This window comes from Notolabrus celidotus, chromosome 5 (assembly GCF_009762535.1).
Source record: "Notolabrus celidotus isolate fNotCel1 chromosome 5, fNotCel1.pri, whole genome shotgun sequence".
Lineage (NCBI taxonomy): Eukaryota > Metazoa > Chordata > Actinopteri > Labriformes > Labridae > Notolabrus > Notolabrus celidotus.
The window spans coordinates 27,154,617-27,179,171 of NC_048276.1; the positions used below are offsets into that span (position 1 = coordinate 27,154,617).

General features: G+C 42.8%; 1 protein-coding gene across 4 annotated transcripts in view; it reads right to left on the minus strand.

The window, feature by feature from the left end:
• The window catches only part of robo3 (roundabout, axon guidance receptor, homolog 3 (Drosophila)), a 105,573-nt gene that overhangs the window by 68,890 nt on the left and 12,128 nt on the right, over positions 1 to 24,555 (minus strand). For all 4 annotated transcript variants that reach the window (XM_034683326.1, XM_034683324.1, XM_034683325.1 and 1 more), the window contains exon 2: positions 15,927 to 16,253. In XM_034683326.1, the coding sequence (XP_034539217.1) occupies positions 15,927 to 16,253 (327 nt within the window). The remainder of the gene's footprint in view (positions 1 to 15,926; positions 16,254 to 24,555) is intronic.

Below are 24,555 nucleotides of genomic sequence, written 5' to 3' on the forward strand. Positions count from 1 at the left end.
TAGTGGACCTGTTTGCTGGGAGCTCCAAAAGGTTTACAGAGCAGGTGGAAGTCCAACCACAGGTGCTCAGAGCTGGTTTCAATGCTCTGTTGACATCTTGTGAGTGCTGTCAGGGTGTCCTGTTGTTTGCACACAACACACAGCACATTGACACACACAGCTCTGTCATCTTGTGCATGTGTTCGCTTTCATCACTGGGTCTGACTCTGACACTGTCCACTTTCTCTGTGGGTGTCTGAGAGGTGAGGAGGCTGACATCGGTGTCTTCCTGTAGGACACGAGCTGACAGCTGCCCCCCTCCCAGCTGTCCCTGCCTGCTAACACCACTCACTGCAGACTTCCAATGAGCCGCGGCTCTTTTTGTCCAGCATACAAACGTGTTCACACGACTAAGGCAGATGGTCAGTCCTTGTATCCTGCCTCGTGCCCAGCACACTCTTTACCCAGGCATGTTCATACCCCTGCACTGAGAAGGGGGAGGAGGGGGGAGGTGGTGGCACTGGGGGAGGGAAGAGCAACAGTTCCAATTTTCCACCCTGTCAACAAACTCCAAAAACAGATGGATCTTGGAGCAGAAATCCATTTAGCTCCACTTGAATGACTTAAGCCCCTGCTTGCTGACCTTTTCTAACACTGAGGTGGGAGCACGTCTTCAGGAGAAATGAATCTCGGACAAATACACACGAGTGGAAATCAATAAGCATTCTCCACAGCTGCTCGCCCTCCTATTTACCATTTGCAGACAGGTCAAATATACCTTAATCCTCCACAACACCTTTTTAAAGCTTTCAACCAGTATTAATGCTACCAAAGCAAACTCAAAGATGAATTCTTCTGACTGAATAAAGATCATTTAAGTGTGAAACTACTTTACAAACAGTCCCAAGCTGTTAGCAGTGAGTGTAGAGGTTAAACAAGGAGAGCTGCAGGAGGAATGTTCATACTAACATCACATCAAACATGGAAGACATCACAGATAACACCATTTCTATTGTTCGACATGCTCTGGTTGTTCAGAGGATGTTCCTGATACGACAGGAGCAAACAGTCCTCAACATGCACAGAGGAGCGTAAGCCCCTTATTGAAATGCAAAGGGGATCTGTGTCATTAACATAATGCTAATTTAACATTTACCACCCGTGCTTTGAGAAGACTGATATTTTCTGCTGTTCTAGTATTGATCTTCCATCGAGAATTTACAAGTTGTTGCTTTATATGTCTCTCAATGTAAACCACGATTGAATCAATAACAGACCGAGACGTAGCTTCAGAGAGGCTGTTAGTCTGATTCACGGGCTGGGCTCGACTCTCTGCAAACAAAGAATCATCAAATACCCAGAAAGAGTTTCCCAACAATATGACAAGTGAATGTTTCCCTATCTCCAGAATAACACTGCTGATAATAAGACAAAGTTATGTCCTTCTCATAAAAGAAGCTGTCCACAGTAAAAACAATAAATGAGTCTAGTTAGAGCTGTCAAATGTCCCGTCAGCTGCTGAGCACTGAGCTGTGTTTTTAATAGATAAGCTCATAAATCTCACACACCACAATCTGTTGTTCAATAATCACTTCCCTCAAACAGCCCTGATTGGTTCACTAATTGAAAAGTGTCGTCCAAAGAGCTGGAGTAGTGTTCATTCTTAGAAACATGCAGAGCGACTTCATTGCTCTGTGAGCTCGCCTCCTCCTCACAGTGTTGTTTTATCTGCTCAGTAATGGCGCTCTGATTGCGTTCAATTGATCTGTTTGAACCTCGTATTGATCCTGCTGGCCTCTCACGCTCACAGTCTCCTGTTAATGATGCCAGAAACTCCCTCCGTGCATCCTGCTTCACGTGTTAGCTGTGATGAAAAGATGGATTTACTCTCTGCAGATTTAACTCCTCTTCTCAAACCATCCATACAGTCCTGGTGTTCCTCACCTTCTCATCACATTACAGTCTTTCATTCTGTCTCTATTGATCCCATACTGGCTGTGTTTATCATGGTGCACACTTATACCCCTGAGGCTGCGTTCAGTCAGACATTTGTCGTCCATTAAGAAACAGAGGCTTCTTTTTAAACTCAGAACTCGGCAAAACAAATGATCCACCAGTCGTTAGACTTGTTGTGATGTCATCTCCTGCAGCTTCCTCGATCCCTCAGGAGATGCACAACCAAAGCTCGAAGATAATTTCAACTAAGACACTCACTGAAGTAGCATCAAATAATACATTTCTGTTGCAAAGAGAATGAAGGCTGTGCTTTTATACAAACAATGCCCCTCTGTGCCTTAGGATTTGAATGACTCTATCTGTCGGGTATCTGTCAGGTATCTGTCTTTAAATGTGTACCACCAAGCCCTGGTCGGACTTGATTGGTTGCAGGTTCGACTCCTGGTCATGATGCTACTTGGCACAAATCATCCCCCACTCTCTACCACATGTCCTGTATTTCTGCTGTCTTATCTATTATGTTCTCAAAGAACATAGAGCAGCACCATTACTGGACAAACACTGAGACTGAGAAGCACAGGATCACTGCTGTGTTCATTCTCCAGCTCCAGTTCTTCCCAGACGGAGAATAAAGCAGTGTGGAGAGTCTTTGTGTTTGATAAGCTCTCAAACTGGACTCAGTTCATATTTCTCTCTCTTAATCTCCACCCTCAAGCTAATCAACAACACCAAACAGGCTCTCATGGAGCTTTAGCCTGGAGGCAACTGTTGGCCTCAATGAGGTGGAACAGGGGTCATTTGCATCCTGTAACACTCTGACAAATGACTCCCCATTAATTACAGACTTAATCACTTCAGCAGACACCACAGGTTTAAGATACGTTTAATATATTTACATATTTCAAATTAAACCCATTAGCAACCATGTTCAATGTAAATGTTAATATGTGTTAATGAGAGTCACTCCTGCAATCAACAGTGTGTTTATATTCATCCCTCCTAACTGATGCTGAGCTGGAGCCCCTCGACAGTCACTCCACTTAACCAACACTGTGGTGTAAAAATTGAGATTTTATATCAAAACAACGTGAGGACTCTTTCAGTAATGTTTCACATGTTTGTCTGAACATGTCGAGAGTTATTTGTTTCCTGATTGTCACAGCTCCATCTTTACAGAAATGTCATCAGAGCTGAATCATCGCTCTGACTCTGTATTTAAATTCAAGCTTCAACTCTCGGGGTCCTCATTGTTCTCTACTGTCGTTAAACTGCTGGATGGGGAGGGGGCTCTTCCTCACACCACCTGTTGTCAGAGCCTCACCCATCCTCCACCCCTCCTCTCTGCTTTTGTCCCCCTAAACCTTTATGACACACACACACACATAGACATACACACTTTCACACACACAGACACACACACACACACACAGACAGACACTCACACACACACACACACACACAGACAGACAGACACTGGGCTGTAGTATGGTCTAATTAATTCGTGTGTATCCTCCGGAGAGGGTTTGGCTGCTGGTCTGGCTCAGTGACCAGCAGACGGCCGGGGGTTAAGCCAGGGGCCCGTGGCCTCACTCCGGCCATCTGATCCCCTCTTTTTAAAACCCGAGCGGCCATCAGCTCGGCCACCACAAGGCCGGGACCTGCAATCCCATTAGTGAAGCACGAGCACACCTCAGAGCTCAGATACAATACATAAACACAGAGGGGAGAGCTGGTTATCACCACAGAGCGTATGACTGCAGAGTGTGTATCACACGCACACAGATCTGATGTCCAGTTAAAGGTCCGTACAGACCTGAGGAGGTGAAATCAGACCTGAAAGAAAATGTCCTGAGACAGACAAAGAGCTTCAGGCAGCAGCAGGAACACATTGTCATGTTAACGCTGCATAGAAGAAAGTAGGGCTGAATGTCAGCCTCAAACCATAGACTCTATAACAAATGGACGGATGAAAATTCTTCCCCCATACAGTGTGTGCCGATCGAGAAATTAGCTATTCAGACTACACTCGTAATTTGTACCAGGCTGTAAACATGTTTATTTCTGCTGTTAAGATGAGCTTAATTGGATTGGTGTGTATGTGGTTTCTGGTACTTCTGGAGCCAGCCTCAAGTGGACACTCAAGGAACTGCCGTTTTTAGTACATCCGTATTGGCTTCAATTTTCGCAGCTTGAGATTGCCAGAGAGATGTTACTCATAAACAACACATAAACCCAACAGTATTCTCTCTTTTATTAGATGAGACTGTTTTCAATCTGATGATGTTCATATATATGTGTTTCCTCTGACTGTGGACATAGACATGTTGTACAGAGATGTCTCAGTCTGTCCACAACCTGATAAAAGAATAATTTGCCTGACACATCCCAACTCTGTGACAGCGTCAAAACAAAGCTTCGTCCTCATTACATCTTCATACAGACACTATGCATCCTGACACACTGAGACGGTTTAATGTTGGTGTCCCCGTGTGTGACTTCACATCCCATTTTATCCCTGCACAAGCATGGCTTGTAAGCACACAGCTGGAGCACCACATACACACACAGCCTGGTTTCAGCCTCACAAACCGAGAACTCTTCTATGGTTTCATTTTTCTTGTCTTTGGGGGAAACATTTAAAATCAAATGAGTACCTGACCAGCTCTCCTTACATGCGAGAGCTAATAACGCTTGAAAATTAGAATAACAATGGACAGCCAGCTCAGTAATCTGCTGTATGAGTGGAAATGCAAACACATAAAATCACTAAGTATCATGCTTGTTCAAACAAAAACGACAGCTAATTCAGGAGAAGGTTCAGGTTCATGTGTGTTCATAACACTTGAGTTCAGACAGTCACTTCTTTGAGTCTCCAGGCGTCCTCTGCTTTTTTAAAACTATGCTACATTAAGAACACACATTTAAAATGCTAAAAGGTGCATATGAACAGATTCCAGGTCAGTGTAAGCTGCTCCCTGCAGGTCTGTGTACAGTGTGTTCGGATGTCCAGATCAGTGTGTCAGCTCTCAGTGTGTCTGACAGCATGCACCACTGAGCTCCAATCACTGCGCATATGGCTGCAGACCACTGGGGTTAATAACAGGGACAGAGGGCAGCAGGACGGTATGGGGGGGGCTTTATCTGTTTCATCAGCCCACACTACTCCCCTGCTATAATTTATTGTCTAACACCCCCGCACACACCCCCCAAATCCCTTTTCCCCATTTCCAAATCCACAAACCCTGAAATCCATTTTTCTGCACAGAGGTCTCAGCGATCAAAAACAGTGCAACAGGTGTGCGCTCATGTACTGAGTGTGTGTTTACAGAAGTGTGAGTGAGTGTGTGTGTGAGTGTGTTTGAGGAGACAGAGAGAGAAAGGAGGATCCAAGTGGTGACAGAGCTGTTCAGCTGTTTCAACCACACTGGTGTCTGGGATTAGGGTGAGAAAGTTGGCCCAGACAAACATTACAGAGGCTTAGAGATGTACACACACACACACACACACAGAGACAGAGAGAGAGAGAGAGAGAGAGAGAGAGAGAGAGAGAGAGAGAGAGAGAGAGAGAGAGAGAGGGAGGGGTATCCAGGAAAGTCAGGTGAAAAGGAGGAAGTGTCATCACATTGTCACCTGCTCATTCCTTAAATTCCACAATGCAGCTGCCATCTGAAACCTTGAGGGATTGAACTCCAAACAACCTCTAAAGAAGGGGACAAAGTTAGTCTGTGGGGGGGTTATACAGCCCTTAAAGGTTCCCCCATCAGTTTTATTTGAAATGCCTCTGACTCCACCCCCAGTACCTCAGAAAAAAGCACCTCTTCCCTCCCGTTCGGGTGAATATTCATGAGCCATAAAGACGGGCGTAGCCGGCGTAATAAAACCGTCAGAGGAATAAAACACTCAAAGAAAGAGCTGCCAGGAGCTGGGGCAAGTCATTCTGAATGTCAAACCCCCACCCAGGGATGTCTGGCCCGTTGGCTCTATTGTGCTCCACTGACTTTATGCATCTGACAGGAATTGGCCTCTGCTCTCGGCACGTAACTTTGAGCGCCACATTTTCAGGATCAAAGCATCCTCTCATGGCGTGAAATCGGATCAGAGTGGGACGCAAGAAAACACACATTTAAAAAGGAGTTATTCAGTAAAGTGGTGTAGGATCTGTTTTTAATGCAAGATAAAGCATAGAAGAAGGGATTCATGAGTCTTACTGCTGGATGACAGCGAAACTCACACACATACACATGTGCACATACATACATGACTTCAGGCGTCTCGTCAGTCTGTGTTTGTCTTTGTCATTTCCATCCTACATTTCTTTTTAGAGCTCTCCAAATACTCGTCACGTGATATTCCACCTATGCCCACATACTATTGGATGTTTGTTTAAAATTGCACCCTGCCAGGAAACATAATCTGTGGGGTTAAGCTACACCTCCTGAATCTTGGAAAGACTCTCAGTGCAAAACCTCCGTTCATCCAACACGCCATTAATAACAAGTGGAAGCTAAGCAGAGCCTCCTCTAATGACTGATCGAGGGCCTAATTGTTAAAGGGATGTTAGCAGAGGAAAAATGATCTGCACCTCTTCGGTAATAATGAGTAAAATTATTGGACCTCTATTCGTGAGCTTCACAACTTCTATGTTAGCCTTATTTTTCTAAGTAAAGAGGATTCAACATTCAGTTCATTTAGTGTTTGAAAAGCTGTCACAAATGTTGATTGGTAGAGGAATCTTATTTCTGTGGTCTCCTCTTGTATGAAATATCACAGGTCAAAGCTTTAAAAATCTGTCTGTATATAAAGATTGTATATAAATATGATGTTATTTCGCATCATACTGTTCTGACAATTACATCATATTTTAACTGCGATTGTTTGCAGGGTTCCCACTCTTTTCCAGAGATCATTTTCCAGGACATTTCCAGGACATTTTCATTGATGATCAAGCTGGTATGACAGTCTAAATTTAGTTCCTAATTTAGTTCCTAAATAGTCTAATATGTTCCTCTCAGTGGAAGTCTACATTGAAAGACATGTAGCTGCGGCTCTGAGAGCCGATGCTTTATAGTGAATCAGAAGACCCGGCTCGCATCGAGAGAGAGACGGCTCACAGTTTTTTCCTTTCGTTTTTTTCTCACAGTGCTCAGCCCCAGCTCTGCTCACAGCAGAACTTTGTGTTGATTGGTCAGCATGGCGGCCATGCGGCCAATCACATGTGAGGCTATAGGATACAGGTGATGGAGGGAGGCTGTGTATCATGGCTTCATCTGTTCCTTCACAGAGAGTCTTCTTGAAGACCGGGCAAATACTCACTGAGAGGAGAAATCAGATCAGCCCATCCAAGCTGAGGCATCTGATTTTTCTCAATGCCAACCGGAGGAGATTAATAATGTTTGCTTGAGTTTGGTTCTGGTTCTGTTTGCTTGAGTTCGGTTCTGGTTCTGGTTCTGGTTCGGCTCTGGTTCAGTTCTGGTTCGGTTCTTGTACGGTTCTGGCACGGTTCTGGTTCGGTTCGGTTCTTGTTCGGTTCTGGTTAAGTTCTGGCACGGTTCTGGTTCGGTTCGGTGCGGTTCTGCTTCGGTTCGGTTCTGGTTCAGTTCTGGTTAACTTCTGGTTCAGTTCTGGTTCGGTTCTGGTTCGGTTCTGGTTCGGTTCTGGTTCGGTTCTTGTGCGGTTCTGGCATAGTTCTGGTTCGGTTCGGTTCGGTTCTGGTTTAGTTCTGGATCGTTCTGGTTCGGTTCTGGCTGAGTTTGGTTCGGTTCTGGTTTGGTTCTGGCACGGTTCTGGTTCGGTTCTGGTTCAGTTCTGGTACATTCTGGCTCGGGTCTGGTTCGGTTCTGGTTGTGTTTGCCTGAGTTTGGTTCTGGTTCTGTTTGCTTGAGTTTGGTTCTGGTTCTGTTTGCTTGAGTTCGGTTCTGGTTCGGCTCAGTTCTTGTTCGGTTCTGGTTCGGTTCTGGTTCGCTTCTGGTTCGGTTCTGGCACGATACTGGCTCGGTTCGGTTCTTGTTCGGTTCGGTTCTGGTGCGGTTCTGGTGCGGTTCTGGTTCGGTTCTGGCACGGTTCTGGTTCGGTTCGGTGCGGTTCTGGTTCGGTTCGGTTCTGGTTCGGGTTCAGTTCTGGTTCAGTTCTGGTTCAGTTCTGGTTCGGTTCTAGTTCGGTTCTTGTGCGGATCTGGCACAGTTCTGGTTCGGTTAAGTTCGGTTAAGTTCGGTTAAGTTCGGTTCTGGTTCGGTTCTGGTTCGGTTCTGGTTTAGTTCTGGAACGTTCTGGTTCGGTTCTGGCTGAGTTTGGTTCGGTTCTGGTTTGGTTCTGGCACGGTTCTGGTTCGGTTCGCTTCGGTTCTGGTTCAGTTCTGGTACGTTCTGGCTCGGGTCTGGTTCGGTTCTGGTTGTGTTTGCTTGAGTTTGGTTCTGGGTCTGTTTGCATGAGTTTGGTTCTGGTTCTGTTTACTTAAGTTTAGTTCTGGTTCTAACCCTAACCCTAATCCGAACCCTAACCCTAACCCTAACCTTAATCCTAACCCTAACCCTATTCCTAACCCTAATTTGAACCCTAACCCTAACCCTAATCCTAACCCTAACCCTAATCCGAACCCTAATCCGAACCCTAACCCTAATCCTAACCCTAACCCTATTCCTAACCCTAACCCTAATCCTAACCCTAACCCTAACCCTAACCCTAATCCTAACTCTAATCACAACCCTAACCCTAACCCTAATCCTAACCCTAACCCTAATCCTAACCCTAATCACAACCCTAACCCTAACCCTAATCCTAACCCTAACCCTAATCTGAACCCTAACCCTAATCACAACCCTAACCCTAATCTGAACCCTAACCCTAATCACAACCCTAATCCTAACCCTAACCCTAACCCTAATCCTAACCCTAATCACAACCCTAACCCTAATCACAACCCTAACCCTAATCTGAACCCTAACCCTAACCCTAATCCTAACCCTAACCCTAATCTGAACCCTAACCCTAACCCTAATCCTAACCCTAATCACAACCCTAACCCTAACCCTAATCCTAACCCTAACCCTAACCCTAATCCTAACCCTAATCACAACCCTAACCCTAATCTGAACCCTAACCCTAATCACAACCCTAACCCTAATCCTAACCCTAATCACAACCCTAACCCTAATCTGAACCCTAACCCTAACCCTAATCCTAACCCTAACCCTAATCTGAACCCTAACCCTAACCCTCACCCTAATCCTAACCCTAACCCTAATCACAACCCTAACCCTAATCATAACCCTAACCCTAATTACAACCCTAACCCTGGGATCAGGGTGAGAATAGTTTTGTAACAGAATAAATGCACAAAATTAGGCAATTATAAGGCTGCTCATAAAAACACAGTACGTTAAAGGGTTTTCAACACAAACCATTAGTTTTTGCAAAGTTAAGGTAAAATATACGGCTACAAAAGATCCTAAATTAAGACTCTTTCGGGAGTCGAAAGCTCTTCTTTGGGAGCTGAGTTAAAAGAGCCGGCTCTCTGAAAAGAGCCGAAGTTCCCATCACTAAAGCACATGCTTACTACCATTTGCACTCTTAGTTGCCCATGGAACTATTTGTATTGTAAAACGTATCAATGTAAATACTTCAGACCTGTACCATAGTGATAAACAGATAACACTTCAATTTGAATCAAGTAAATACCACTTGTATACTTTAAAACAGAGGGTCATTTCATTCCTTGTGGACTCAACATGACAGCATTTATACTTTTCAAGTAATTGATCTTAAACGCTTTCAGAAAATTAACAGTAGCAAGACTTACATATCCCTGTGAGCCACCAAATGGTATCATAACAATGGTGTATGCTGTTTTGTAATGACACAGCACAATTTTATAATTTATTAGAAATGTATTCAAATTATTTCACGGACCCCTACGCTATGGTTCACGGACCCCCAGGGGTCCCAGGACCCCACTTTGAGAACAACTGAGCTAGAGTACGGTAATTGAGCTCCCAGCCTGCAGAGAACGTTGTGAGGCACAGACCCCCAAGCTCTCTGCCCAACTCCACTGGTCACACTATAACTTAAATATAAGACTCTTTGAATCAAAAGAGCACTCTACAAGGTTCATGTACCATAAAACATAAACAATATACCCCCGTTTTCTGTGAATGCATGATTATGAAGTGAAGGAGAAAAGATATGAAAAAAGTTGTGCAGTGTCGCTGTCTTTTCCAGCACAGCATGCACTCAACTTTCAATGAATGGGGATGTGTTTTGTTAATAGGGTCAGGTCGCACGCAGCCATGTTGGAATCATTTTCCAGGACTATATGTGATTTTCCAGGACATTTTACTTTTTCTCCCATTTTCCATGTGTTTTCCAGTACTGGAAAACTGGTCAACTGTTTTCCAGGTTTTCCAGGACGCGTGGGAACCCTGTGTTTGAAACAGCAGAAATGTAAATGAAATCTATGTAATAAGAACAAAACTTAACCCAGGGATGAGGTGGTGGGGTATATTATAGTATGTCTTTCTGTTCTCTAACCTTTTTCTTTGTTTTTTTGTTGTTGTTGAGTTTTTTATTTTTCATTTTTGCTATTATCACTATTTATTTACTTTTTTATTTGTACATTGTGAATTCCCTTATAAAAAAAAATACCCTTAGAGAGGGGTGCTGACATCGTGCACATGGTGACAACCTTAGGAGCAGGAATCTGGGCTGTAGAGATCGGCAATGATGGCATCCCACCCCTTATGCTGAGCTAAATATTCATTCGACTTGCACCAAGATCCCTCAGGTGGGTCCAGGCCTCAGGTCGGTATAGTTGTGTTTGAAGGAAGTTGTTTGACTCTTGTGTTAGTTTTTGTTCTGTTTCCTCTCACCTTTCCTCCTCTACTCTGATAATCCTGATCAGCATTTAAAACACCAGAGCTCTTATAATTATTAGTATTCGACTGACCCTGCATCCACTGGCTTTATTCGGCCTTCATGGAGAAATAAGAGGAGGAGGAAAAGGAGCTAAAAATACTGGTTTGTACCATAGACTGTATAAATAAAGGATGTAGTATCTGTGACATCACCCATCTGTTCATGATTGCGGATTTGGGCTTCATATTTTGAGACCAGAGGTTGGCGCTTGGTTTGTACAGGAAACTTATTGTATTTTGAACCTGTTTTCTAATTAAAGGTGTAGAAGCATCCTCCGAAGATGACTGTGATACCTGAGAGAGGTGTGAGCATTTAAAAGTGTCGCTATGCTGCAGAGTCATGAACAATAGTTTTTGATATTTTTTCACGGTTGGAAAAAGAACAAGGGCCTGAATGTGAGCTGACTGCAGCAGATGTTCTCTGTCACCGAAGAATCTACAAACAGTCAACTTTGGAGCCTGTAGCAGGTGTTTCATCTTCAAAGGATGGATTTCAGGTGGAGGTTCACTTTTAAACTGAAATCCAAGTTTCAAACTACCAGCTGAGATGATGGAGTGTGTGTAGTGTAACATTAGTGTGACCCCTGAGCACTCATTCATCATCCTCCTGTTCAATGAGGAGAAACCTCCAGACAAGCTGAGTGAAGAGGAAGCTCAAAGATCTCTGCTCTGTCCCCTTCGGCGTATGCAGAGATGAAAAAACACACCTCCACACAGACTCAGCTAGATTTATCAGAGCCAGATCCTCCACACTTTAGCCCCATGTCCTCCACCCTGCAGCTCCTCCGCCTGCAGCAGATGGACCATGAGGGGTTAAACTCCTCACTGTGCTGGCTCCTTTTCTGATACCAAATATACACACACATACACACACTGCAGCTTGCTCTCAGTTTGCCCCCAATGTTTCCAAGGTTCAGGCAGGGTGCAGAGTGACAGTGTGCCACAGAGCGCCATCCTGCTCAGCTCTGCCGCCACAGCTCTGAGCCTGCTACTGAGCCTGTGGTCTTATCTCCGGCCCCGATAGAGCCACACTGAGGGGACTGCTGGAGCTGGCAGAGGGTTGACTTTGGCATTAAGCTCTGTTTGTTCCCTCTCAGCCTCTGTCCCTGATGCTGCCTCCCTGCACACAGTGCCACCATTAATCAGTCCAGGGACACAACAAAATATGAGGAAGTTTGTTTCTCATGTCTGGGGCCAGGAAGATTTTTCTTTACTTTTTACAACATAAAGTACCAAAGAAAAAGCCCTACAAATTTTATCCACAAAGCAATGCAATATAAAGCTCACGATGGAGGCTAATCCTGCTGCAGTATCAGAAATGAGGACCAGACATTATGTTAAAATAAATGGATATAAAGGAAAAAATAACTCTTCCTGTAATAACTTACTGCTCACTGACAAACTTTACGAGCAGAGCTCTAAATAGAGACATGTCTGAGGGAGGTACGGACATCAACCTGAACAAAGAAACTAAAGTACAGTATACATAAATACTCTCATATCTACAGTTTACTCTGCAGGTTATTGAGATGCTTCAACAGTGAACTGAACTGCTCAGTCTGCAGCTTGTTCACTCTGGAGGCAGAGAACGGCCGCTCAAATTCCAGCATCCGAGAAGTATCGAGAGTTACCGATTGTTTTGTTCACTGTAACCGAAGTCAAGTTTACGGCAGACGAGACTATCAGATCCGTGTCCAGTCAGTCTCTGATCCGCTGCAGTCCCGCTCCGTGCTTTCTCTCTTGGAGCAGGAACGCTGAATAGCTGGAGTTATGTGATGGAGGTTTCCCCGAGGTAATCACTAAATCAACGATTATCCAACTCCTCTCTTTATCTTTATTGTCTTTATCTGCCTCTGAAAACCTCTGGCTTCTTGTTGGAATTTGGCCGTTATGCATCTAGTAATCCAGAGAGGTGTAGCTTTTCGAGAATGAGGAATAGGTCACTTTAGTGTTTGTTTGTTCGGTGTTTCTTCTCCCTCAGCTCTTCTATTTTAGAGGATGTTCCGTGTATGTTGGAGCATTAAAGTCAGATCCTTTAGACAAATATTCAGCTGACAGGTCGTAGAGTTAGTGTGTTTCTAGGTTTTCATAGCTGCAGATTTTCTTGGCTTTTACACTTAATACATGTCTATAATTCTACAGTAGAATACAGTCATTCATGTAGTTCAGTAAATGTCAGTGCTGAGAGCTGGAGACTGAAGTATGGGAGGCTCTACTGAAAAAGGATATATATGCAGATAAAAAAAATTAAGGTGGAATAGTTCATTTTAGACTACATGAACTGAACTTTTTACTTTAGCTTCACCTTACTTCTGATATTTCAGACCTCTCACTTGTCCAAACAATGCTCATGAAGCATGTTGGAGGGTTTGCAGACAGAGGCACACACAAGAAGACACTAAGGAAACACAACATCAGTTTTCCTCTGAATATCCAGCAGGTGAACACCATTACATCCCAAAGGGGATTCTTATGTGAGTTCAGCTGCTGTGCACCAAGCTGTGTGTCTGTACAGCGTCTGCTTGAGGACCGATGCAGAGATTTTACCTGTCAGAGGACTACAGCATGAAAGCCTCAGAAAACTGCAGACTGACAGAGTGAAAGATAAGAGAGGGTTCTTAGGATACAAACTCTTCTGACTGACCCTGAACATCCCACAGAGCTTTACGCTTGATCCCGTCTACGTCTGTCTTCAAGGAAACGTACACTCTCCTGTAATCTTCAGGAGCAGACAGAAACATCTCAAGGATGCTGACAAAAGAAATCAAAGCAGAACAGTGTGTCCTTGACTTTGGGTAAAAACTCTAAAGTCCTGAATTAAGAAAAAGAAAACTTCCTCCACTCTGAGAAGAAGATAAAACAAGCACAGTGCAAACAAACAGACAGAAACACATGAGGTGTTATGTTCAAGTAGTGAGGCACTGGACGACGACATCTCTTTTTCATAAAGAGCTCATTGAAAGGTGATTCATAAACACCTCCCCCTGTTCTCCTGGCTCTATCCTGCAGCTTGTTGTGCAGACACCCAAACAGAAGAGAGCGAGTTCCTCATGTTGTTTGTTGATGCTTTCTGCAAAGGTGACGAACTCACCTCACAGATCTCAGCTCTCTGTACTGGTCAGAAATGACTCATGGTCTATTTTCTCCTGTGTGGAGGCATTCAGAGGAAACTCAGTCTGATTATTGAATCAGTGTCCACAGCCTTTCAGGAGCATGTGATCACAGAAAGCCAGGTGTTTACAGGAGGGTAGAGTTTCTCTGCTTCTTAACAGAGCTCCTTTTACTGCGTTGGGCTGGTTTGTGTTAGCGTGATGAGAAACTCCTCACAGCCTCTGCTTTCAGGGTGGGTGATATTAGGAGAAGGCGGACTGAAGGGATTAGAGAAAGTTTTTTAATCTCTGTGTAAAAGCTTTTACAGTGTTCTGTCAGGACTCGTCTCTGTCTGACTGAAGCTTACTCTGAAGACCTTCAAACCACTTCTAAAACACTCTGAGAGTCTGACACGCTTTCACTGCAACAGACATCTTCATCAGAGGGTAACAGTTCACTACATCTTCATGCTGCAAGGTATTCAGTTAGGAGACAAGAACAGGATTATGATCAAATTAACTAGATTAGACTTGTTAGATCATTTTCATCATTAAATTTACATGAGAATACAAACTAAAGAGAAGAAACAGAAGCTGTTTCTAGTACTTGTGCCCCTCAGAGTTCATATCAAATAAAGGTGAAAAATGCCTGAAAAGCAACCTAAAGTAAATAAATACATAAAGAATAAATAAATAAATAAATAAATAAATAAATAAATAAATAAATAGGTACATAGATAAATAAATAAATGAAAAAACAAATAGAGAAATAAATAAATAGATTAACAGATAAATAGATAAATAAAAGGATTAATAAAAAGATTAATAAATAATAAATAATAAAAGATATGTAGATAAATAAATAAATAGGCATATAGATAAATAATGAGTGAGTAGATCAATAGATCAATAGATCTAGATAGAAAAATATAATACTTAAATTAATAAATAGATACATGAATAAATAAATGAATTAACAAATACATAAATAAATAGATAAATAATTAATTAATTAATTAATAAATACATATATTAATAGATACGTAAATAAAGAAATAAACTGTTTTATATCTAAGTAAACATACATAAGTAAATAAATAAATAGAAAAACAAATAAATAGATATACAGATATTTGGATAAATAACTAAATAAAGAAATGCGTAAACAAATAAATAAATAAATACATAACATGGTCTGAGCCCTATTATTGATAATATCGGATCACTAAAATCCCCGACTGAACCTGTCTTAAAAACAAATGCACCAGCATTCAACAGAATCAGTACCATATAAACCTCTTAAATCCAACAGCTGCTGCTGTGACAACATATTTACACTTCAGTGATGTTCTGACACTGAGAGGAACAGCCCAACCAATCAGCAAAGACTTAATCAGCCCAATTTGCATCTCATTACAGAGACTCTGCTAAGTTTGATGTGTTTTACATCTGCTATAGAGAAGCTGTCCTCCTCCTCCTCCTCCTCCTCCTCCTCCTCCTCCTCTCTGAGGGAACTTTTTCAGCCCTCCTGTCCAGTGGCGACACACTGTTATCTCTTCTCAGGAGCTAGCTGTCATCCATCTACATTAACAGGCCTGGCTGCAGCGACCCGGCTGCAGAGACCTGGTCACAACACGACAAAGGCCAGGCTCTCTGGAGCACGAGGAGATAGGACGGGATGTCTGGGGCTGGTGAGGGGGGACGAGGTGGGGGGACCTCAGGGTGTGAGCTGCCGGGAGATGTGACACTGAGGTCAGGGGTGGCGTCTTGAGCTAACTCAGCCGAGGGATGGTGATGATACGAGAGCAGAGAGGGCTTTATCTGAAGCCACACACACACCTCTGCTCTCACAGTGCAACTACTATAAATCTGTGAGACCTACTTTATATCTTCGGATTTCTGTCCTTCAGTCAAACCACGACCACACCCAGAGCCATCTTCATGCACACACCTAAGTGTTCAAGCATCAATAGCAGGAATAATTGCTGACACTTACTTGCCACCTCCAGCGATGCATTGCGACTGACCGCCTCCCCCAGGTAGTTCCTTGCCACGCACACGTAGACGCCCTCGTCTGGTTTGCTCCGTCGTCCGTGTACGATTCTCAGGAAGAAGAGCGAGCCGCTGGGTAAGAGCATGCGGTGCGATCGAGGGTCTTCTCGATCCGTCTCGACTCGCTCTCCATCTTTGTACCATTCCACCATGGGAGTGGGCCGCCCCTCCGCCTTACAGTTGAGGGTGGCCGGCTCGCCTTTGGACACGATCAGGTCAGACGGGTGTTCTACGACCCGAGGAGCTGCATCCTCTAACCTGGGCCGGGACGCTGGAGGACAGAAAACAGCAAAGTCTCTATTAAATGTTGACAACATGTTGGTGTAGATTATTTTGGACATTACTGGTTTTACTGGACAGTTTGAAGTGGGATGAATCATCAGAAAGCCATTGTAGGGCGGAAGATGTTACAGCAAAACCAGACATGAATTTGAGAATTGAAGTGAACATTTGGCAAACCTTTATGCAAACCTTAATGATGAATTAAAATATACTTATCAGAAAATTAGAAATAAAAATATATTTTGATGTAACATTGATGCAATGCTGTTTAAAAAGTGGTCATTAACAGTGTCATTAACCACGGTATCACACTTCTCATGTGTATGAAGGAGGATTAGGGCCACTGGAAAATATATAATTTAAGAAGCACTTTAACTTTTTATTCAGAGATTAAAGTCAGAATTCTCACTTTTTCTCAGATTTTTTTTTTCTGACATTCAGGGACAAAAAAGAAAGGCAGAATAAGAAGGAGAAAAACTTTTAATCTCAGCATTCTTAGATTACAGTCAGAATTCTGACTTTTTTCTGACTTTAATCTAAAATATTTTGCCTTCACTTTTTTTACCACAGGCCCTGATCCTCTTCCATACAGATGTACTGTTGTTTTTCAAAAATGTCCCCTTCAGCAGACAGATTTTGAAAATAAAATGATCCACTGATGTGTTTTTGAACTTTGAATCAAGACAGAAGGTTTTTCTCAAATGACAAATGCAACATTTTCTGACAGCAGTTTTATGGATTTGGTGTAAGAAGCCATTCAGTGCTGCACATTTGTCTAAATGAGTAGCATGAAGCAGCAAATATTACTGATAGTTGTTCAGGCTACATGACGAGCATCAGTTACAACATGCTGCATTCAGACGCCTCTCGGACCTGCATGTAACGGGGCGTGTTTCTCAGTGTATAGGGACAGTTCGGTCTAAAATAAACCCAGGACATGAAATCCTCTGCCCATAGGAGACCTAACTTGTAAAACACCCTCAGTTGTCATCTCTCCAAACCTTTGAAGCTGGCCGAGGACATGGCCGTGTGAAACGAGCACGTAATGTAATTGCTCAGCAGTTACATTCAAAGTATAAATCAAGAGGACGTGTGAAATTACATGCTCTAAATTCTGCATCTATCAAACCAAAACAACATTCCCCCGCAGCGCAGAGAAGCAGAAGGGACATAAATGTGGCTGGACTGTGGTAATCAGAAGCTCATGGGAAAGCAGGCGGACTGAAATATTAAAATATATGTCACACTGTTAAATGTTAAATCCATACTTTTGATGCTTCAGTAAAAATTCCTTGAGATGGTGAAGACGTTTTAAGTGTTGTTATTAAAGAGAAAGATTTTCACAGCTTCGTGTCGTGGTGTCTCTAAATGACTTATATGAATGTGTGGTGCTGGGGTCAGTGTTTCTGCAGCCTGCAGGCTCCTATAGCTCTTCTTTTAAAGACTGAAGGAAGGAAATAAAGAAGACGCAAACAGAGTGAATAGACGTTATTCCCACAAGCTTTGAAATTGCTTTTTTTCCTCCTCTAATTTGAATGACAGCATGTTGGCGGCACAATTATGTTGAAAAGCAATAACACAAACTCAAGCACCGCGAGGCACGAGAAAATCTCCCCCTGGAGAGCGAATGAAAGGATGACAGCAGGAGGCGCATTTTAACAATGTTTTTCTGAATAACACAGTTCTGTTCAGGCGATGATTGTTTCTGCATTCATCACTTTAGAGTATTTATGATTGTCCTCACCTCCTCACAGAGCACGTTTTTACTTACAGCCGACCCACATATAGGCACATAATATTACTTTAAAAGGGTCCAAAAAGACTGAGTTATGATCAAAAGCTGAAACCTGACAACCAATCATGATCAGATCAGAAGATATTGATTGGTTGCAGGTGTGCAGACACTTCCTGTATAAGGTGCAGTCACATCTGTAGCTCATTTGTTCTGATTCAGGTGATTAAATAAGCAATTGCTGTATTTTGGGTTGTTTTGTGTTCACAATGTAATCTTGTAAAGGGATCCGAAGTTCATAAGATACATGTATTTTTCTACTTTGATATTTTTGCTTAGGAAAAGTGACAAATCACATTTTCAGGATGTTAAATTGTTGATCTTTGCGGCTGTAGGAGGAAAACATGCATTTCTTTGTTCCTGCACTGTGATGTGGATCTTGTGATCTTAAAGTTCAAAGTAAAAGTTCTCTTAGATATCAAAACACAATTTTGGGTGACAGCAACTTTAAGTTTTGTTGTTCGGCTTTGGTTTGAAAGAAAATTAAGATGGAGTTATCAGACAAAATCCAAGAGGCTGTGACAGTTCGGGTAAATCTAAACCCTCCAGAGGTGATGAAGATATCATCATGTTCCCCCCTGTTTTTATCTTCTCAGCAAGGACAGCTGACAATAAGCCCACAGGGCAGGGGAAACAGTGTAATCTACAGGAACGTAATACAAAGGGTCACAGTGGTTCTTCCTACAGGTGCTGGATGGGGAGCAGTTCAAAGGTTCAGGCTCTGATAGCAGCTGATAAGAGGAGCAGAGAAATTCCTGCCTCACAGTGACAAATCCTCCGGAAAGTTTGGAGGATTAAGAACTCTGCTAAAGTGCTTTCACTGATCTGAATATAGAGTACAGTCTGATGGACCCGCTCTCACTGCAATTACACTCCCTCACAGACGGAGAGAAAGCAGGCTGTGAAGAGGAGGAAGAGGAGGAAATGGTGTTGGGCCTTTGAAGTTTCTTTGAGTTAGAATCAAATAGCAGCTGAGGTTGTGTCTGACAACCGCTGTAAGGCACTGAGAGCAGTATGTGATCAGGTCTACCTTTAAAGGTTATATTTCACAATTGTTAAAGGAGAAAACACATTACTGTTGGTAAGCCTAAGAGTGACAGACTGATGGACAGATAGATGGGGTATAAATCTGCATACATCTGTACCATACACTGTTCAAATAATGGAAGTAGTGTCCATGACGTCATCCATCCGTTCCTGAGCGCTGTTTTGAAGCCAGGCGGCGGCGGCAGCCATATTGGTTATGCTGAACTCAACCAAGCTTAGTATGAGGTAAAGATGCGGGGTTTGAGCCTCCTGGCCAACAGCTATGTGTTCCCACCTGTCAGTCAAGTCAGTCATGTCCTTATTTGGGCAAAACTCGTAATCTTAATATCTTCTGAATGGTCGCCTTAGAAAAAAAAAGGAACGCCCCGTACAGTGTGTGCCGATAGAGAGATAAACTACGTAGAGCCATGCCGTTTTTTGAACCAGGCGGTAAACATGTTTGTTTCTGCTGTAAAGATCGTCGTTTTTGAATTGGTGTGTATGTTGTTTCTGGTGTTTCTGCAGCCAGCCTCAAGCAGATGAACAGCATTTTTTTTTATTATTATTATATTTTTGGCCTTTTTGCCTTTATTGTATAGGACAGCTGAAGAGAGACAAGAAATGTGGGGAGTAGAGAGTGGGGGAAGACCTGCAGGAAATGGTCAACCGGCCTGGAATCGAACCGGTGACCCCTGCGACGAGGACTGTCGCCTCTGTATGTGGGATGCTTAGACCGCTGGGCCACCAGCGCCCCAATGAACTGCAGTTTATAACACTTCCACATGGGCTTCATGTTTTGAGACCGGAGGTTGCCGCTTGGTCTGTTCTTTACATTAGATGTAGGTGCAGTCGAGTAAAGCTCCATTGTTTCTAACTAATAGACATAAAGGTGGATGAACTGTATCATGAATATCAGTGTTTATCTGGACTCACTTCCGTCCATGGGATTCTTTGTTTTTATTTCAGGACTAACAGATAAAGCAATCTGATGAGATAAGTTTCTCAATATGAATAAATAAAACTAAAAGCTCTATTTTCCAGCATCCTCTCTTTTGGCATAACAACAGAAAACAGTCAGTGTTTTTTCTGAGTGTGTCTCCTCTCCCTCAGGGTCTCTGAGTGGTAATCAGAGACTGTCCAGCTCACAGCTTCGAGGTAGCAGATGTATCATGGCTGAACTGTCTGGTCGGAGGGAGGGGGGGGGTTCTATGGAGGGAGCTCAGCAGGATAGAGCCTTTAAGAGCTGACTCATAAATGTTACAGTGAAGGCTGGTCTGAGTAAGTCATGTGGAAATGTAGAATGAAGGTTTTTAAAACAGAAGAGAGCAGCGTGTCAGCGAGATAAAGATCGTGAAGAAGACATCTAAAGAGATAACCACATGATGATGCAGATAGACGATGTGCAGTGATAGAGTCAATGCTTAGTCTAACTGTTATTTACTCATCAGACCTCTTTAATCAAAATCACTAGACAAAATAACCCTCCAAACTCACTAACACTGTCACAGCTACAGAAATGTAAAAGGACTGGACAGTTTATGTCTAATAGCTGACAACTACATAAGATTAGTCATGTGACTCGGAGGGTGAGGTTACATCTATGTCAGCACAGCAGCATCCTGGGAGAAAGAGTATCTGTCACAGTAGACACACACAATGTCTGATCATCTTTCAGTCTGAGCTCTCTCTCTGTGAAAAATCATTCACATATTTCCCTCCTCCAAGTAAAGGACAAGAACATCGAGGTGAGCTGTAGTCTAGCTCAACGAACAACACGCTTCTACTAAACTAGCTGCAGAGAGCACAGCGTTGCAAACACCTGTGTCCCAGGTGAAGCTCATGTTAGCTCTGCAGACCAAGGTGGTGGCACTCCATCCAAACAGACAAGGCTTGATTTAAAAACCACCATTTGAACAGTAACTCTCCTCCTACGCTGACGATGCACTGCTATATCTGCTTTTTAGAATTAATGATCCTAACTGCCTGAAGTCTCAGAAACTGGCTGGGGGACATTGAATGTTGAATTTTTTAACGTTAATCTGTAAAAAAGCAAAACTAAACAAAAGTTATTATATCTTACATTATATTATAAATGTCATATCCAAGGAAACAAGACGACATCATCAAAGAAAGACTTTTCTACCCTTTACTTGGAGATTTCACAGCAGTGTGCGGGTGAGACTGGGTAAGAGGAACATAAATAAGCGTGTCTGCATCCAGATGATTTTCTTAAGAAGAAAGGATATCTTGAGAATCTACACTGGCATCACTGTAATGATGGTGATCATAACACCAGCTTCTTTTTGCAGCTGCAGGCTGAACATTAGTGTCACAGAGGATGGCTCAGATCTGCATGTTGATAAAGACTGACTGTGCTTTCACATAACTCCAGGATATTTGAATTTCTGAGCCGTGTGGTATTCCCCTGCTGCATGGCTCACAGTCAGCCTAGATGTATGTAACAGATAAAGGCGAGGCTGCAAGAGATGAACTCAAATCAGGTTAAATGGACAGCTGGAGCCTAGAGAGGACCACTGCTTGTCTTGAAAAGGGTGTCTAATAGGAAGTCTGGATCCTCTAAGGGCCTATTAGCTCCTGACCAGGGTGTACTACAGCAACTCTTAGAGCTACAAGTGAGCTAATGAAACCAGGGGGAAGATGTAGAGTCCAGGCTGTGAGAGTGAGCGTGTTTGACAGGAACGCTGTGAGAAGAGGAGATAAATTAGTTTTAAGTGTTGAGTCAAAAGAGAGCTGTACACTTGAAGGATGTGTGATATCCCCTGTAGATCAGATAGCTGTCAGAGGGAGTGAAATGTTTTTAAGGGCTGTCTTTAAAGGCACAGACTGTATGTTTCAATAATGCAAAGTATACCTATCTGCATGAATCGAAAGATACCGCTTAACAGCTCTACCTGCTCAGTCCAAATTACAGTGCAAGAGTTTCAGGTTAAACCCACACGTTTTCAACTTCAGCTCATCAAACACGGCAGATTTCTCTGGTTGCAAAATATGACACTGGGGGTCCATCGTGCAGGAGTTAAATTTAGTACTACAGATCATGAAAGACAAGGAAAGTGAAGCTGTCAAAGTATAAAGATAATAAATACAGAGGTCGAATTAGTATTCCAAAATAAAGTTTGAAGATAAACACATTCATTTTATGAGTTGTGGATGTGCATCAATCAGGGATGTTCTGATCTGACTTATTATCAACTATTTCAAAAGACAGTTTAATCTCTGACTAACCGACCAGTCTTAAGGTGAGAAAACAGACAAACTGCAGAGTGTGTCTAGCAATAGCAGAGCTAGCGCCACCAGCTTTTAGTGCTTTCTAAAGGTTAGCGTCCAAGTGTGCACTCTTAGGCTTAGGCTAATTGAACTTACTTATGTCTTTAAAGTACTTTGATACTTCTCTTTGTACATATAGTGTTTTTTATTTCTATTTAGAAATTTTTGATTAGAGTTTAGGTTTCTATATTTATTGTCCTTACTGTCTTGTTGTCACGTACCGGTGTTCCAATCACCACGTCAAATTCCTTGTGTGCGAGCTCACTTGGCAATAAAGCTTTCTTGATTCTTGATTGATTCTTGAAGCCTGTGCTGGTTCCTCGTTGCTCTGGTGGAATGGTGTCAGTTGAAACTGACAAAGCCTATATATAAACTATCTCCATTTACTAGATCAACATACTGACAAACCACACTGTTCTACGAGATGACGTCTATCACCTGTTCTTTTCTACATCCAGGTAGTAGAGCTTAACAGCATTATGGCATCAGACATTAACCAGAGATGCAGCTCCAACTGAGGGAGGCTACACTACAGCTTGGACACAATATATGAGCGCAGGACAGGCCTACGATATCAGATATAACAGTAGTTTGTTTAACTGACAACTAATTCTGATGCCGACAAGCAAGGGTGACAATGTTTAATCATTTAGTCGACTCCTTAGAAATATCTAGTTATGTTTAGTCTCTTGGTTTGTTTAGATAACTTGGTTAGGTGAACAAAAAAGGCCATGTCCAGGTTTTCTCTGGTGATCAAACCAGAAGACCAATGCAGAGCACTGTTTATTCTAATTTGTTCCACTCAGCATGGACATCTCTAAAAGAAAAGAATCAAAAAGCATCATGTGCTATACAGCACACATTTACAAATCAGGATACCCACAGAGGGAATTACTGTCACAGAACTTCAAAGTAGTTTTAACAGAGAAAATAAGGAGGTGGAGAGAAAAAAGCCTGCAAGGATGACAGAAAACAAAGCACGTAAGATGAAAGTACACAAAAAATAGTGAGAGAAATTGGAACAAAACAGCCACAGGGAGCACAAACTCCTGCTGTAACGTCCTCTCTATAATAGAGGATGGCAAAGTGCTGAGGCACCAGCTTTTCTCATCTGGTACAAGAACAAGTGGCTCCATGTTTCCTGCTGATATTAAACCAGAAGAGAGGACCACTGCCAAAGATCTACTGTGTCCCCCTCCCCCGCTCAACCTTCTCCACGGCCTTATTTCACCCAACACAAGAGGCCTTTCTTCCCAAAGCAGATTTACTTCCTCTGGAAGGCAACAACAGCACAACACCACGCCGTAAGTCACACTCTGCTGCAAAGAAGAATGGGGGTGAAGACTCATTTGCATAGAGGGGGGGGGGGGGGGGGGGGGGGGTCAGACAGTTCACATCAGTCGAGCTCTGAGTTTCACTTTCAAAGTTTGAAAGTTTTTTTATTTGATAGCAAAGTGGAAGGTTGCTGATGTCACTCTGTCTGACAATGTGACGATAATGGAACTTCTTTTGACTTGAAAATATTTCCGCTACGATTTATCCAGAAATAATTCCCTGCTGGAAAGTCACAGGTCAAACGAGTGACTGTCATCTTGTTTCAGGCGTGCTATTAGACGTGTACTCACTGCCAGGCTGTTGACAAAAAGACCCTGACAGTTAATCGTTTAAAAGGAAATCTGAGGCTCAAACAAAAAGAAAGCAATCTGAGGAAAGTTGTGCGGTAAGTGGGAAATGTCGTCTTGTGTTGATACTTTGATTCTGGATGTGGAGAGCTGGAAAAAGTTCATTTCTACATAATGTTACTTGATAGCCTCTCACTTTAGGTGACGGGCTGTTAAACCTTTCTATGCACCTCTGTAGCTCTGTATGCAAATCTGCAGCCGGCCCTGCATCTCAGCCAGGAGACATTTCACAGAGTCAGAGAGTATTCTATGAGCACAGATGGTGCACTGCTCAGATTATGGTCTGACTCATACAATAAATCCTTGAAAGGTTCTCTCATATTTGTACAAGACTCTGTTTGGAGGAGAACAAATGTTCTCTTATCTTTTATGCTTCCCAAAAGAGAGTGCACCCTGGTAGCTTCTTCAGAGTGTATGCCATACACACGGGAACAAGAGTATGGGTGTACCTGATTAAGATTTTTATTTGTGGAACTAAATCTGTCTGTCATGACTCGTTCAAA